Source organism: Pseudophryne corroboree, chromosome 11, assembly GCF_028390025.1.
Source record: "Pseudophryne corroboree isolate aPseCor3 chromosome 11, aPseCor3.hap2, whole genome shotgun sequence".
NCBI lineage: Eukaryota > Metazoa > Chordata > Amphibia > Anura > Myobatrachidae > Pseudophryne > Pseudophryne corroboree.
This window is the reverse complement of record NC_086454.1, coordinates 196353915-196369522: the sequence shown is the minus strand read 5'-3', so window position 1 is coordinate 196369522 and position 15608 is coordinate 196353915. Positions and strand designations below refer to the sequence as shown.

The window sequence follows — 15608 nt, the reverse complement described above, 5'->3', positions numbered from 1 at the left end:
GACTCTTGTGACCCACGTAGTTAGTCCCAGGACTTTGACAAACAAGGTCATAGGATCAAATCACATTGTGGCTCTGTGCCTAATATGGATTTTACATAGTTTTTCCAAACAGCGTTGATTTTCCAGTTAAGAGTTCTTGGGTGCTGTTTGATAGGTTGTACGGTTCGGTTCCTCGCCATGTGCTCAAGTGTCATGTCCTATTCTCTCAGTCACGTTTTCCAAACTGAGGGAGGAGGGCTGTGAAGGGGGAGGAACCGGCTGTGCAGACAATGCTAATTTTAGATTGTGCCACACCTCCGGTAGCAAGCTTCACACCCCTACTGTATAAGACTCCAGTGTCCCCTAGAGGATTCAGAGAAATGGATTTATCGGTAAGTACCAAAATCCTCTTTTTGTTCCTCCGGTTCCTCCCTGGGATTTAAACTTGCTCCTTACGGCCCTTAAAAAATCTCCATTTGAGCCTTTGGAATCTGTGGAACTGCGTTATCTGACACAAAAAGTTTTTTTTTCTTTTGGCTATTGCTTCCGCTAGACGAGTGTCTGAGTTGGCGGCTCTTTCTTGCAGGCCACCCTTGTTAGTGTTTCATGAGAACCGGGTGGTTCTGCGGACTAAGCCTTCTTTCCTTCCAAAGGTTGTTGCAGCATTTCATTTAAATCAGGACATTGTCCTTCCAGCTTTTACTCCGTCGTCTTCTCCTGGGGAGAATTCCTATTTGACCCTCCTGGATGTTGTTCGGGCCTTACGTATTTATTTGTCTCGCACGGAGTCTTTCCGTCGTATGGATACCTTGTTGGTGTTGATTGATGCTCCCAAACGAGGTTGGCCGGCTTCCAAGAACACTGTGGCCCGTTGGGTAACTTCGGCCATCAGACAGGCTTGTGTGTCGTCAAATGTTTTGGTTCCTGACTCAATCAGGGCTCATTCGACTAGAGCAGTTGGAGCATCTTGGGCTGTTCGCGGTGGTGCATCTATTGAGCAGCTGTGCAGGGCGGCGACCTGGTCGTCAGTCCATACTTTCACAAAGTTTTACCGTTTTCATACTTTTGGTTTGGAGACTGCCTCTGTTGGGCGTCGTATTTTACAGATTGCTATGCCGTCAACGTCTCCTTCCTCTCATTAGCTTGCTTTGGGAAATCCCACAAGTAACGGCGCAGCGTCCCTCAGATGGATGACAGAGAAATAGGGATTTTTGTTTACTTACCGTAAAATCTTTCTCTGAGTCCATATGGGGGACGCTGCGATCCCTCCCGTAGTTTTGTCTGGTTTATTTGGTTGTTTTTTTGTTCGGGTCTATCTCCTTTGGCTTGGCTAAACGTTAACTGAGTGATGGCTGGGCAGGAAGGAGATGGGAGGAGTTAGAGGGGGGAGGAGGAGGAGGCAGCTTTTTGATAGATTCTGTGCCAAACTCCACTACCACACACACCTCTAACCCCACAAGTAACGGCGCAGCGTCTCCCAGATGGACTCAGAGAGAGAGATTTTACGGTAAGTAAACAAAAATCCCTATTTTTCAAACACAGCCTGTAAAATGGCAGTTAGGAACTGACTGGTACTTTATCTCTGTCTACTCTATCTCCAAGGTTTAGTAAATAGACCCCTAAATACCAAAGGGTTTTAACAGAAGTACAAAAATCACAGATCCCATCACTCTACATCAAGGTCTCTTAACCATTTAGGCCCTTAGAAAATGCATAGAACATTTTTTAGATTGTTACTATACAATATGTGGAGACAATATTAGTGCAGGTTGAGTTTCCCATATCCAAATATTCCGAAATACGGCATTTTTTGAGTGAGACTGAGATAGTGAAACTTTGTTTTCTGATGGCTCAGTGTACACAAACTTTGTTTAATGCACAAAGTTATTACAAATATTGGCTAAAATGACCTTCAGGCTGTGTGTATAAGGTGTATATGGAACATAAATGCATTCTGTGCTTTGACTTGGGTCCCATCACCATGGTATCTCATTATGGCATGCAATTATTCCAAAATACGGAAAAATCCAATGTCCAAAATACCTCTGGTCCCAAGCATTTTGGATAAAGGATACTCAACCTGTATTGTGATTTATGGCAAACTTTTGATTATATGCACTGCTAGACTATTCCATAAGATCAGTCATAATGATTCTCCTATTTACTGCTTATTCTGTGAAAGCAGTGAACACGAGTCATTTTTTCCTTTTCTTTCTGATACTAGGGAAAAGAGTTTGAAACCCGTTTGAAGGAGAAGAAGCCAGGCGACTTATCTGATGAGTTGAGGATAACTCTGGGAATGCCTGTGGGACTGGTGAGTTTGCCTGCAATGATGGGCAGATACATAGCAATGCACAACAATAATGTGTTGTACATTTCGCCTTTGCCTTGCTCAACTTCAGTACATCCAGATAACAAAGGTGCTAAAGCATATGCTATAAATACTTTGGGGAGACGGCTATGTGTACTGTAAATAGAGATCTATGATTTAATGCATTAGTCTTTCCTCTATTCACCTGTTAAAAAAACAATAGTTGTATTCAGCAGATGCCCATGTGCAAAAGTAACTTTGTGTTTGAATATGTATGTTGAGTCAGTCATCCTGTATATGTGGCATATGTGATCTGTCCATGTATATCTGCCTGTGTATGTGGTAATTTCATGCTTGCCTTGTTTTTGTGTTTTTCCGTTGCAGAACTCTCATAAAGTGCCCCCTCCCTGGCTTATTGCAATGCAGAGATATGGGCCACCCCCTTCATATCCCAATCTTAAAATCCCTGGTCTGAATTCTCCAATTCCTGAGGTAAGGGCGTTAAACCTGCTCTTTCTTTCTACTTTAATCTTCTTTATTCAACCTCATATTGGTAGATAGACTTTGTTGCTGTTGTCTGATGTGCATTTTTCCACTTGCCTTTACTTGTAGTGCTGCTATTCCTTCACACCTTTATTTACTTTTTATTTCATTACTTTAGGGCTGTTCGTTTGGATACCATGCAGGTGGCTGGGGAAAGCCACCAGTAGATGAAATGGGAAAACCCCTTTATGGAGATGTTTTTGGGACAAATGCATCTGATTTTCAGGTAAACTGGTGTTCCATTATTATATTGCACATTAGTTTGACTGCCTTGTGGTTCTATACGTGCAGTTATTCTGGTCTTCGATATGTAACAAGTGACTTTCTCAGAGTTGGGGGAGGGGCTATCAGTTTAGCACAAATTGTTTTAAATTTGCTTCTCCAGCTTTGAAGTTTCTCTATTGTCAGCCATGAACCAGAAGGATGATGATCTCCATTTCTTCGTTTCTGAGACAATTCTAGGAGACTGCCTGCAGCAGCAATATCACTGTTCGCAGTGATAAACAGTCTGCCCTGAGCCAGAAAGAATACTGTGCCTCTACAACATAGTTCATAAATGGTGGTAGACTTGTAAAGTCCTTTATAGCTTAAGATATTTCTACTGAGCACATCACATTTTTGGCTGAATCAATAAGGTGACACTGAGTAAACCCACTTGTTCCCGCTCTAGTTCTCCCTTACAATGCTGTTGGATGACATGGTTTCTACTCTCTCTTATTGGAAATGTGAATCCATACAGCTTTCTATACATCTGTATGTATTGTCTGTCTTTTTATAGAGTAAGAATGAAGAAGAAGATATAGACAGGACTCCTTGGGGAGAGCTGGAACTTTCTGATGATGAATCATCCTCCGAGGAAGAAGATGAAGAGAGTGATGAAGATAAACCAGATGAGACTGGATTCATTACACCTGCTGATAGGTAAGTGGCATTAGATCACAGAAAATCGCAGGTTGCATCATTCGCCATGATAGATTAGGAATTTAGAATATATATATATATTTTTTAACTTTATTTTAACTATCCATACTTTTATTATTTATTAATGTTCTTTTACTCCTTTACAGTGGTCTAATTACTCCAGGAGGGTTTTCCTCTGTTCCTGCTGGCATGGAAACACCAGAACTTATTGAGTTGCGAAAGAAGAAGAATGAAGAAGCCATGGATGGGTAAGAACAATTTCCATAGCTCCAAGTAATGTCATCACACAAACTCAGTGTCTTGCAGGTTGTTATAAATATCCACTTCAAATATAGTAGACTACTACTGATGGAATTGGATTTGTGGTCCTCGCATTATATTTTAAAAATGTAGACTTACTCCTGTATATTATAATACTCAAAAAAAAAAAAAAAAAATTTGTTTTTTCTCTTAAATCACGTAACGTCTCCTAGGGAGATCTGTAACGTTGTTACTTTCAACCAGTATGATTTTAATATATAAGCAGTGCCTCTCTGTATATGGTAAGGGATAGAAATCAAAGGTACATTTTTGAATGGGTAGAAGTTCACCTCTTTTCTGTAACATTTATTTTAGTTTTTTGTATTTTATACAAAGGTCAAGGATTAATCTGTACACCTTACATTAACTATACTGGCAGATGGGGATGTTTTTGTCCCATTTTAGTCTAAGGATTTGCTTTAGAACTGGCTCCCTTTTTATTTGATCTGTTATTTTAGACTTTCTCCTACACCCGCACATAAACACAAACACCCCTCTGTGCTTGATGTAATGAATTTACAAGACTTATCTAATTGTAAGATAGCTGTCAACATTGCCCATACACATAAAGCATATGTCAGCAATGATTCCTAGAAATAATTATAAAAACACCGCATAGTGCAGTAGATAAAATAATATCTAATAAGATGTGAATACAGTTATAATATAGGAAACTAGAGAGAGCTTATATTCAATATTGCACTAAAGGTTTGGCTAGTCCATACATAGACTGGCTCTGAGCCGTGCTTTCCCGGCCACTGAACTGGTTTCTCTTTCATCCATCTGGGGGACGCTGCGCTGTTACTTGTGGGTTATAGTGTGTGGATGGGAGTTTGGCACAGAATCAAAACTAACTCCTCCCCCTCTAACCCCTCCCATCTCCAGCCTACCACTAGATCACCTCAGTTTTAGTTTTGTGCCTGAGGAGTACAGGCACAGATTTCCTTATCTATAGATTTTAGTTAGGTTTTATTTATTTCTTTTAGATTTTTCCAATTATACTTAGTCCCTGTTCACAGGTGACAAGTATAACAGGAGTGGGGTTAGTCAGTATGCATTTACTCACTCCTTTTCGCCTCAGGGGAGTCACCATACTGAGGTCACTGGGGCATGCTCATTCCGGGCCTCAGATCCGAGGAGGCAACAGATCTGTCACGGTAGGGCAGCGAAATACCCCCCCCCCCGTTCCTAACACCCCCCCCCCCCCGTTCCCCCACCCCCCCTCCTGTTCCCTCTAATATGTATGGGGGGGACTGTTTTCACAGGGCGCACTAGCAGACGGGATCACTCAGATCACCACCGCTAGTTTAACTGAACAGAGCGCTAAGGTCCCTTCATGGAAGGGGACGTATAGCGCGGGGCAGGCAGCTCTAGCGAACGGTATCTCTCAGATCACCGCCGCTAGTGTAACAGGGCAGAGTGCTGAAGGTCCCTTCAGGGAAGGGAATGTATGGCGCTCGGGTTACTGAAGGGGAGCGGTAACCGCGGCGGGACGCAGGGGGAGATGATGTCTTCCCGCCTTGCACTCCCGCCCTGCAGCGTCCGCCGTCCTCACTCTGGGGGCGGGTCCCAGCTTCAGGAGCTATCTTCTTGCTTGCTGCCGGAGTGGAAGCGGGGGACACTGCGCTGACGCCACACACTGACAGATCAAGCATCTCACCCTGTATATCTCACAGGCGGGGAGCAGCATGATAGCAAGTATTGCTAGGCTTTTGATATTGTAGAAAGTATCCTGCATAGCTCGATGGGCTAGTAACTGGTGTCTGTACTGGCAATGGTGGTCGGTTCCTAGGTTCAAATCCCATGAGTCTGAGGTTTCCCAAATGCTGTCATTACATTACTTTAGAGTTATTTTAGTACTCACACTGTGAGCTTTACAGGAGGGGTACACAATTTTTCAGCATATGTATAAGGTTTTCTCTGGAAGCCTTATATAGAATTTTCCTGGTTCCTTTATTTAATAAGTCACTGATAGAAAATAGCAATGGCTAGTAAGCCAGACAAACCTGCTAAAGGGAAGACAGGCTCAGCTGTATATTTTGCCTGTTCTCAGTGTGGTTCAAAGCTGTCAAAGGGTAGCACGGATCCTGGTTCGCTCTGCACGGCATGCTTCGTGACACCTACACCTACAGTAGAGCAGCCTAGTGTATCAGCAGATCAGTCAGTCGCTCCTTGGGCCAGGAACATGGCCGACGCTATTGCTGATTTACGTCAATCCCAGTCAGGGGTGGATTCTGGTCAGTCGGCTATGGAGCCACCTTGTGCAAGGAATATGGAAAAAAGTATTGCAGACTTAGCACAGTCTATTAACAAGATTGTGACCGCTTCAAGTTCAGCGGCCGCTAAACGACAGCATCCGTTGGCCACTATCACCTTCCCAGGAGAGGACTTGGATCCGGTATCCGCTCCTCTGGAGGAGGGTGAACTGGAGTCTGAGTGGGAGGATACTTCCGCCTGGGAAGAAGAGGAATTATCTACAAGTTCAGGTGTCAGATTATTGATTGAGGCCATCCGTCAGACTCTTAATATTCAGGATTCGGCGGAGGCAGAGACTTCGTCAGGTTTCTTCAAGCGTCAGAAAATACAAGTAATAGTCTTTACGTCTTATACTCATTTCGCAGACATTTTGAAGGAACCTTGGCTTAAGCCAGATTCACGATTTCACGCTCCTAAGAAATAAAAAAATTTGTATCCTTTTGCAGATGAAGACACAAAATTCTGGGAATCTGCTCCGAAAGTGGATGCTCCTATTTCTCATTTGGCGAAGGCTACGGTAATTCCTTCGGCACAATCAGTGACATTAAAGGATCCAACAGATCGGAAGATTGAAGCTATTCTTAAATCGATTTTTGAATAGTCAGGTATTTCTCTGCGCCCAATACTTGCTAGTGCCTGGGTCCTTAAAGCCGTTGATGAATGGTTGGCCCAGGTGGTATCTGGCATGCAGTCGGATGACCCATCAGAGGCTATTTAGCTGGCTGAACAGATCTCTGAGGTTGTCACCTTTGTTGGTGAGGCCTTGCTAGACTCTGTCTCACTACAGTTGCAGGTATCTGCTCAGGCGGTTACAGCAAGGTGTGCGCTATGGCTTCGTGTTTGGAACGCTGACTCTGATTCAAAACAGACATAGACAGCGGTTCCATTTGAAGGAGAGTTCCTCTTTGGTTCAGAGCTTAAAAAGATTATCTCTGATACTACAGGTGGTAAGAGTCCGTTTCTTCCAGTTGCTCCTCAGAAGTCAAGAGCGACTAGTTTTCGATCCTTCCGTACTCAGAGTAGGGGCGGTTTCCAGTCCTTTCGAGCCTTTTCAAGATTTCCACGTGGAGGCGTGTACCGTGGTAGGGGCACAGGCACCTCGCAGAGCGGCATTCAAACCTGACGACAAACCTGCAGCATGACGCAAGGACTCCCCTGGAGGGATCCTTGGTGGTGGGAGCACGGTTACTACAGTTCAGAGAGGTGTGGCTCCTGTCGCATCCGGATCAGTGGGTGACTGGAGTCATAACCCGAGGTTACATTTTGGATTTCGAAGAACCTGTTTCTTCATCACTCCTCTTCTGAGCGATCCCTCCAGACGACAAGCAATAACTCAGGCTACTTCCACGCTTTTGAAACCAGGAGTAATTCGTTCAGTTCCCAGAGCTCAACGCGGTCAAGGGTTTTACTCAAGCCTTTTTCTGGTAAACAAACCGGACGGTTCATTTCGACCCATTTTAAATCTAAAGTGCCTGAATCCTTACCTTTCTGCAATGGAATCGATTCGTTCAATCATCGCAGCCATGGAACCAGAGGAGTATTTGGCATCTATCGACATAAAGGACGCTTATCTCCATGTTCTAATTTGGTCGGGTCATCAATGTCTGTTGAGGTTCGCACTAGGGCCCTGGCATTTCCAGTTTCAGGCTCTTCCCTTCAGTCTTTCCACGGCCCCTCGAGTATTTACAAAAATATTGGGTCACATGGTGGCGGTGCTCAGAGAGGTCAAGGGATCAACATTACTCCTTACCTGGACGATCTACTTCTAAAAGCTTCCTCGCCGGAACTTCTACAACGCACCACGACCACTCTGCAGTCCTTCGGATGGATTGTGAATTTCCAAAAATCTTCCCTGACTCCCTCTCAGGAGATAGTGTTTCTAGGTCTACTGTTCGACACAAGGAGGCAGAGGGTTTTTCTACCTCAGGACAAGATTCAGGATCTCAGGTCAAGGATTCGCACTCTGTTGCAATTGCCGAGGGTGTCGGTTCTCAGATGTATGCAGGTGTTGGGCAAAATGGTAGCAACGTTCGAGGCGGTACCATATGCCAGATTTCATGCTCGTGCCCTTCAGTCGCAGATTCTGGGCTCTTGGAATCAGATGGGTCCGCATCTGGACTTGCAATTATGCCAACTGTCGGTTCAGACTCGACAGTCTCTACTTTGGTGGCTTCACAGTCCAAATCTAACCAAGGGAGCACCGTTCACGGTATGGGATTGGATGATGGTCACCACGGACGCCAGCCTCACCGGTTGGGGGGCGGTGTTCAGTCTCAACATCTCCAGGGGCTCTGGAGCGTTCAGGAATCGCAGTTACCAATCAACATTTTAGAGTTAAGAGCAATTCGGTACTCTCTGGTTCCAGATACAGGACAGTGTCGGGGGTCACCCAGTACGCATTCAGTCAGACAACGCAACAGCAGTAGCTTACATAAACAAGCAGGGAGGAACTCGCAGTTGGAGAGCCATGAAGGAAGTCACACACACATTCTACAGTGGGCGGAGAAGTGGATTCCGGCCTTATCCGCAAATCACATTCCAGGGGTAGACAACTGGGAAGCAGATTTCTTAAGCCGCCACATAATACATCCGGGGGAATGGGAACTTCATCAAGAAGTCTTTCTGACCCTGGTGTCTCAGTGGGGAACACCCGACATCGATCTCATGGCATCCCGCCTGAACCGAAAGTTACCTCAGTACGGCTCTTGCACTCAGGACCCTCAAGCAACGCTAATTGATGCATTCACAGCCCCGTGGCAATTTCGTCTCGGATATGTGTTCCCTCCAATTCCCTTGATACCGCGTCTTCAACGCATTCGCAGAGAAGGTCTACCAATCATTCTTGTAGCACCGGACTGGCCTCGACGTCAGTGGTACACTCTTCTTCGCAGCATGGTGGTCGGGGAACCGTTCCGTCTTCCTCTACGACCCGATCTCCTCTTACAGGGTCCTTGTCACCATCAGGGTTTAGATCGTCTGGCTTTGACGGCTTGGTTCTTGAATCCAACATTTTAAGAGCTAAAGAGTTATCTCGTCCAGTGGTAAAAACCATGCTTCAGGCTAGGAAGCCTGTCGCTTCTCGTATTTATCACAGGGTATGGCGTATTTACATTGCTTGGTGTGAAAGGCGTGGGTTGTCCGCACACCTCTTCCAGTTACCTCGTCTGCTCTCTTTTTTTTTTCTCCAGGAGGGTCTGACTAAGGGACTTCGTTTGTCTTCCCTTAAAGGACAGGTTTCAGCACTGTCGGTACTTTTTCAAAAAAGTTTGGCTGTCATTCCGGAAGTTCAGACCTTCTTGTTGAGTTACGCTTTCTTACTCTTAAAGTGGTTTTTCTCTTGGCCATTGCCTCGGCTAGGCGTGTTTCTGAGTTGGCAGCACTTTCTTGCAGGCCACCTTTGTTGGTTTTTCACGACAATCGAGTGGTTTTACGTACAAAGCCTTCCTTTCTGCCTAAGGTTGTGTCGGCTTTCCATATGAATCAGGACATTGTTCTTCCGGCGTTTGTTCCAGAATCTTCTGGAGGGGATTGCCATTTGGCCTCCTTGGATGTTGTTAGAGCATTCCGCATATATTTGTCCCGTACAGAATCTATTCGACGTACGGATACCTTATTGATTTTGTTTGCTGCGCCCAAGCGTGGCTGGCCGGCCTCTAAAAATAGTGTTACGCTGGGTTACTTCTGCTATTAGGCAGGCTTATGTTTCCTCAGAGTTACCTATTCCTGATTCTTTGAGGGCTCATTCGACTAGAGCTGTTGGGGCCTCTTGGACTGTGCGCGGTGGAGTGTCCATCGAGCAGTTATGTCGAGCGGCAACCTGGTCTTCCGTGCATACCTTCACAAAGTTCTACCGTTTTCATACTTTTGGTTTGGAGTCTGCCTCTGTTGGGCGTCAGATTTTACGGACGGCTATGCCGTCCACGTCTCCCTCCTCTAATTAGCTTGCTTTGGGAAATCCCACAAGTAACAGCGCAGCGTCCCCCAGATGGATGAAAGAGAAATGGGGATTTTTGTTACTTACCGTAAAATCTTTATCTGATTCCATCTGGGGGACGCTGCGATCCCTCCCGTATTTTTGTCTGGTTTCCTTGGTCAGGTTCTATCCTACCTCCTCTGGCTTTGCTAAACGTTAACTGAGGTGATCTAGTGGAGACGGGAGGGGTTAGAGGGGGAGGAGTTAGTTTTGATAGGTTCTGTGCCAAACTCCCATCCACACACTCTAACCCAGAAGTAACAGCGCAGCGTCCCCCAGATGGAATCGGAGAGAGAGAGACTTTACGGTAAGTAACAAAAATCCCCATTTTTTGGGTTTTTATTTTTTTATTTCTTCATGTCCATTTTGTCTGGTGTATGGATGTGTGTATGTCTGTTTATATTATACAATTTAATATGCACTCCTGTGTTCATGGATGACTGATCGCATCGGAGATCTAAAAGAAAATAAACAAAATATGCAGTTGTGGTACACACCAAGTGCATGATTCAGAGATGAACGTTAATCACACATCCACTGAGTCTTTGAACGCAAATGCAGCAGGAGGGGTGTAGTGTGAAAAGACCCCCACTGCTGGTATTTCCATTCCAATGGAGGTGTGGCATTGAATCATCTGCATAAACATCGGACAGCTGTGCAACCCTCAGGTTACTCAGGATGTCCAGTTAATTAACACAGCCAGGGCCAATTAAGCTGCGGCCACTGGGTTTCACACACCCAGAAAACTGGACTAACCCACCCCCATTTTCTGGAATGGTGCACCCCGACACCCCTCAAGCGGCTGCAGACTGTCACTTACCTGATATCTTCTGCTTTACTGCATCCGTCATTGCTATTCCTGATCTGTACATGTGCAGTGCAGCTCAAAAATAACCAGAAAACTGGGAAATATTACTCCAGTATCCAACTCTGAATGAGGCTCCAAGTATGTTAGTTAGATCAGAGCAGGTTGACTCAGCTGTGATGAAATATTTTTCATGCAGAAATTGCTTCTATTATTTCTTTTCAATTCATCACTTCTGCAGAATTCTTTGTGTAGTCAGCATACATCAATGTTGTCCTCTCCACATGTTTGATTTCTGCTTGTTTTTTATTTTATGTTCAACAGTACAGAGACACCACTGCTCTTTACCGTGCTTCCAGAGAAGAGGACAGCTACTGTTGGTGGTGCCATAATGGGATCCACTCACATCTATGAGATGTCCACGGTGAGTTGGGAAGTGAGCGGGGAACAGTGAAATGGTGCATACAGTGGACTGTTGGAAAACTGGGGAATAAAAAGTAGATCTATCTTATATGGTCATGCAGTGCCGTTTCTAGCGGCGGGCGAGCCGTGCAACCGCACGGGGCGCCCGCCGCGGCACTTTGTTACTCCTTATCGCCTCTGCCCGAGCGCTCCTGCTCGGGGGGCGGGGCTTCGCGGAATGACGCGTTTGCGTCGTGACGTCACGACGCAAACGCGTCATTCCGCGAAGCCCCGCCCCCCGAGCAGGAGCGCTCGGGCAGAGGCGATAAGGAGATAAGCATGAAAGGAGGAGGCGGCCGGCGCGAGGGACGTGAGTCGGCGGGACCGAAGAGCGGGAAGACGTAAGTATTCTCTCTCTCCCCCCCTCTCTCCCCCCACTTGAAACCTGCCTGCCGCTGCCGCACTGTGTAAAATGGGGACACCTGCCTATGGGGATACCTACCTGCCGCACTGTGTAAAATGGGGACACCTGCCTATGGGGATACCTACCTGCCGCACTGTGTAAAATGGGGACACCTGCCTATGGGGATACCTGCCTGCCGCACTGTGTAAAATGGGGACACCTGCCTATGGGGATACCTACCTGCCGCACTGTGTAAAATGGGGACACCTGCCTATGGGGATACCTGCCTGCCGCACTGTGTAAAATGGGGACACCTGCCTATGGGGATACCTACCTGCCGCACTGTGTAAAATGGGGACACCTGCCTATGGGGATACCTGCCTGCCGCACTGTGTAAAATGGGGGCACCTGCCTGCGTACTGTGTAAAATGGGGGCACCTGCCTGCGTACTGTGTAAAATGGGGGCACCTGCCTGCGTACTGTGTAAAATGGGGGCACCTGCCTGCGTACTGTGTAAAATGGGGGCACCTGCCTGCGTACTGTGTAAAATGGGGATACCTGCCTGCGTACTGTGTAAAATGGGGATACCTGCCTGCCGTACTGTGTAAAATGGGGATATCTGCCCGCCGTACTGTTTAAAATGGGGATATCTGCCTGCCGTACTGTGTAAAATGGGGATACCTGCCTGCCACACTGTGTAAAATGGGGGCGCCTGCGTACTGTGTAAAATGGGGATATCTGCCTGCCGCACTTTGTAAAATGGGGACACCTGCCTGCCGCGCTGTGTAAAATGGGGACGCCTGCCTGCCGCGCTGTGTAATATGGGGACACTTGCCTGCTGTAATGTGTAAAAAGGGGACTTTTTTATTTTTATTTTCTTTCCTTCCTTCCTGTGGTGAATGTGATATCAGAAGAGGCCACGCCCACTTTAATGAGACCACACCCATTTTAATCAGGCCACACACCCTTGTCGGGAGCGCACGCGCCTTCTTTTTCTTTTTATGGCTATATGGGGGGGGGGCACGCATTTTTTTTTTTAGAGCAATTGGGGGGGGGGGGGGGGGGCGCATTTTGAAATCTCGCACTGGGAGCCAAATTGTCTAGAAACGGCCCTGTGGTCATGTCAGTATGTGGCTTGAGATGTTTAAGTGTGAGCTTTAGAACACTCCTAAAATCCATTTCACTATAGACAGAGCAGATTTTTTTTTCTGTTAAACCTGCTTGACTGAGCTCTCCTTAGGGCTAAAACACACAAGCCAGCATTTGCCGGCCGGGAAAAAGCCGGATGGCTTTTTCCCGTGCCGGCATTGTAATGAACAGTGAGAGGCTACAGGGCCTCACACTGCACGGCCCCGGCCCGGCTGCCGGGTTGCAGCCCGAACTATCCACTGGAAGATCCGGCTGCCGGGCCGTCTTTGCAGCCAGTAAACCGTGTGTGTGAAGGGGAGCTTTCACACACAACGGGTTTTTTCTCAAGCCGTGTCTGATGCTGCGCATGCGCACAGCATCACACACGGCTCAAAGCCGTCCTGTGTGCGAGACTCTGCCGGTTTCTCCCAGATGGCAAAAAGCCGGACAAAGTTTGTCCGGCTTTTTGCCATCCGGGAGAAACCGGTCAGTGTGTTACAGCCCTTAGTTTTGAAGTAGGTGGAGATAAAACCACCCGTAACCAGAGATCAATGCATTTACCTTTGTGGAGGATAGTGACCTTATCCACACATGTGACTGGTTTAGCGAGAGGGTGGGCTCATGTGACATCGGCTATCATGATGCAAGGAAGGGAATGAGGGAGGCAAAAAGCAAGCCACAGACTAGATACTGCAAAACTCATCTTAGATCAAGTTGTTCCCTTTCTATCTTCAGGTCATCAGAAGTATTTTATTACCACATGAGTCAATAAATCGCTGCAGAAATGTTTCCTGAAATGTTCGGGTTTGATGCAACTGCACATATCCATAGAAGCAATGATCGCTAAAGTTTAATAGGATTAGATTGTGACTCTAACCGTTTACTAAAGAAGGTTACAAATTTGCAGCTTTGAAGTACTGAAGCCATCTGTTAAGTCATTGCCTAATCATATAATGTAGTTGATAAGATGCACTGTAGGTAATGACTTAGAGTGAAATACATTTTAAGTCTTGTAAACTTCTACCTCCACCCCTTCCCCAGGCCCTTTCCCGTAGAGGTGCACCCACAGAGCCACAAGGTGTAGAGGTAGCACTGGCACCAGAAGAGCTTGAAATGGATCCATCTGCAATGACACAGAAATATGAAGAACGAGTCCGGGAAGCTCAGGAGCAAGTACAAAAAGAGGACTTCAGTGACATGGTGGCTGAACACGCAGCCAAGCAAAAGGTTTGCTTTTACGATAGAAACCATCTTTATTGTATTTAACGAGCATTTTACTCATGTTTTTAATTGTTACTTATTATTCTTATTGTGCCACCTAATGTATGCTCAGCTAATTAAAAGTAATTGCCAGTTATTTGGTCTCGTCCATAGATCATTATATTTTTTTACTTGTTTACAATTACTGAAGACAGATACTTTCTGATGGTTTTTTTTTTATGTCACATGCAGTTCTCAAATCGTTGTAATTTATTCAATTCTTATGTCATATAATTAATTTTTTATTCTTCACCTTGTTTGCATAGCAAAAGAAAAGGAAGGGACAACCGCAAGACTCTCGTTCAGGAGGCAAAAAATACAAGGAGTTCAAGTTCTGAGTACACTCAATTTCCTCTTTGTTTTCATTCCTTGTCGATCACTTATGTTTTTTTTTGTTTGTTTGTTTTTTTCGTTTTGTAATAAAGCCTGTTTATCTGTCTTATAATTGTCGTTTGATTTTTGCATATATCAGTAAACAGAAGATTGATAAAGTGTAGTGGGCAGGCATAGACTAAATTTGTGAAGAACATGTTCGGAATACTCTGCTGTAAGTTGAGGCGATATTGTACTTGAGTTAATGTTGAATCCATGAAGTCGAAAACTGCCGAAAAGACGGCAGTTTTCAACTTTTTTAGGTCGGAAGGGGTTCCAACCTATTCAAGCTAAACCCAAATTATTCGACAAGTCGAGGAATTCGACTTGTTGAAAAGCACGTGGATCAGCGAAATAGCTGCCGATTTCGACCATCTCAATTCGACTTTAAAAAAAAGTCGAAGTGAGATGCGGGGAGAGCCGTGGGCAGACGGGGGAGAGCAGCGCCGGAGGATGTCAGAGCTGCTGCTCACAGCAGTGTTCACCCAGCTCTAGCAAGCGAGACCTCGCTTGCTGGAGCTGGGTGGACGCTGCAGTGAGCGGCGGCTGTGACATCCTCCGGCTACGCTGGCCGCTGCTCTCCCCCGTCTCAGCTCCCGCATCTCAATTCGACTTTTTTTTAAATCGAATTGAGATTACATTGAATAGCCCAGGTTGGATCCATTCCGACAAATGAATGTCTGAATGGATCCGACTTCAATTGAATATACCCCTATATGTTGTGCATGCATCCCTGTCTTTAATGCGCATATGCCGTTCATGCTCAAAGCGATTTGTGCACATTCATACGCAGCATTTTTCCAAATGTATTATTTTATCGTTTTAGTTTTTATTTCATAAAACATTTGCATATTTTGCTTTTGTGTCATACTTTCAATATCCATTTTCTTAGACTCTTCAGCAAAGTAGAGCACATTAGCACATGAAAAGTGCTTTAAATCTGAAATTTGTCCTC

The 15608-nt window shown here is 45.6% G+C and overlaps 1 protein-coding gene across 2 annotated transcripts in view; it reads left to right on the top strand.

The window, feature by feature from the left end:
• Nucleotides 1–14726, top strand: part of SF3B2 (splicing factor 3b subunit 2) — a 103723-nt gene extending 88997 nt beyond the window's left edge. For both annotated transcript variants that reach the window (XM_063945170.1, XM_063945171.1), the window contains exons 14-21: nt 2204–2293; nt 2675–2782; nt 2952–3059; nt 3612–3754; nt 3901–4002; nt 11413–11512; nt 14063–14248; nt 14548–14726. In XM_063945170.1, coding sequence (XP_063801240.1) covers nt 2204–2293; nt 2675–2782; nt 2952–3059; nt 3612–3754; nt 3901–4002; nt 11413–11512; nt 14063–14248; nt 14548–14619 — 909 coding nt within the window. In that variant the 3' untranslated portion in view covers nt 14620–14726. The remainder of the gene's footprint in view (nt 1–2203; nt 2294–2674; nt 2783–2951; nt 3060–3611; nt 3755–3900; nt 4003–11412; nt 11513–14062; nt 14249–14547) is intronic.
• Nucleotides 14727–15608: the final 882 nt, after the last annotated feature.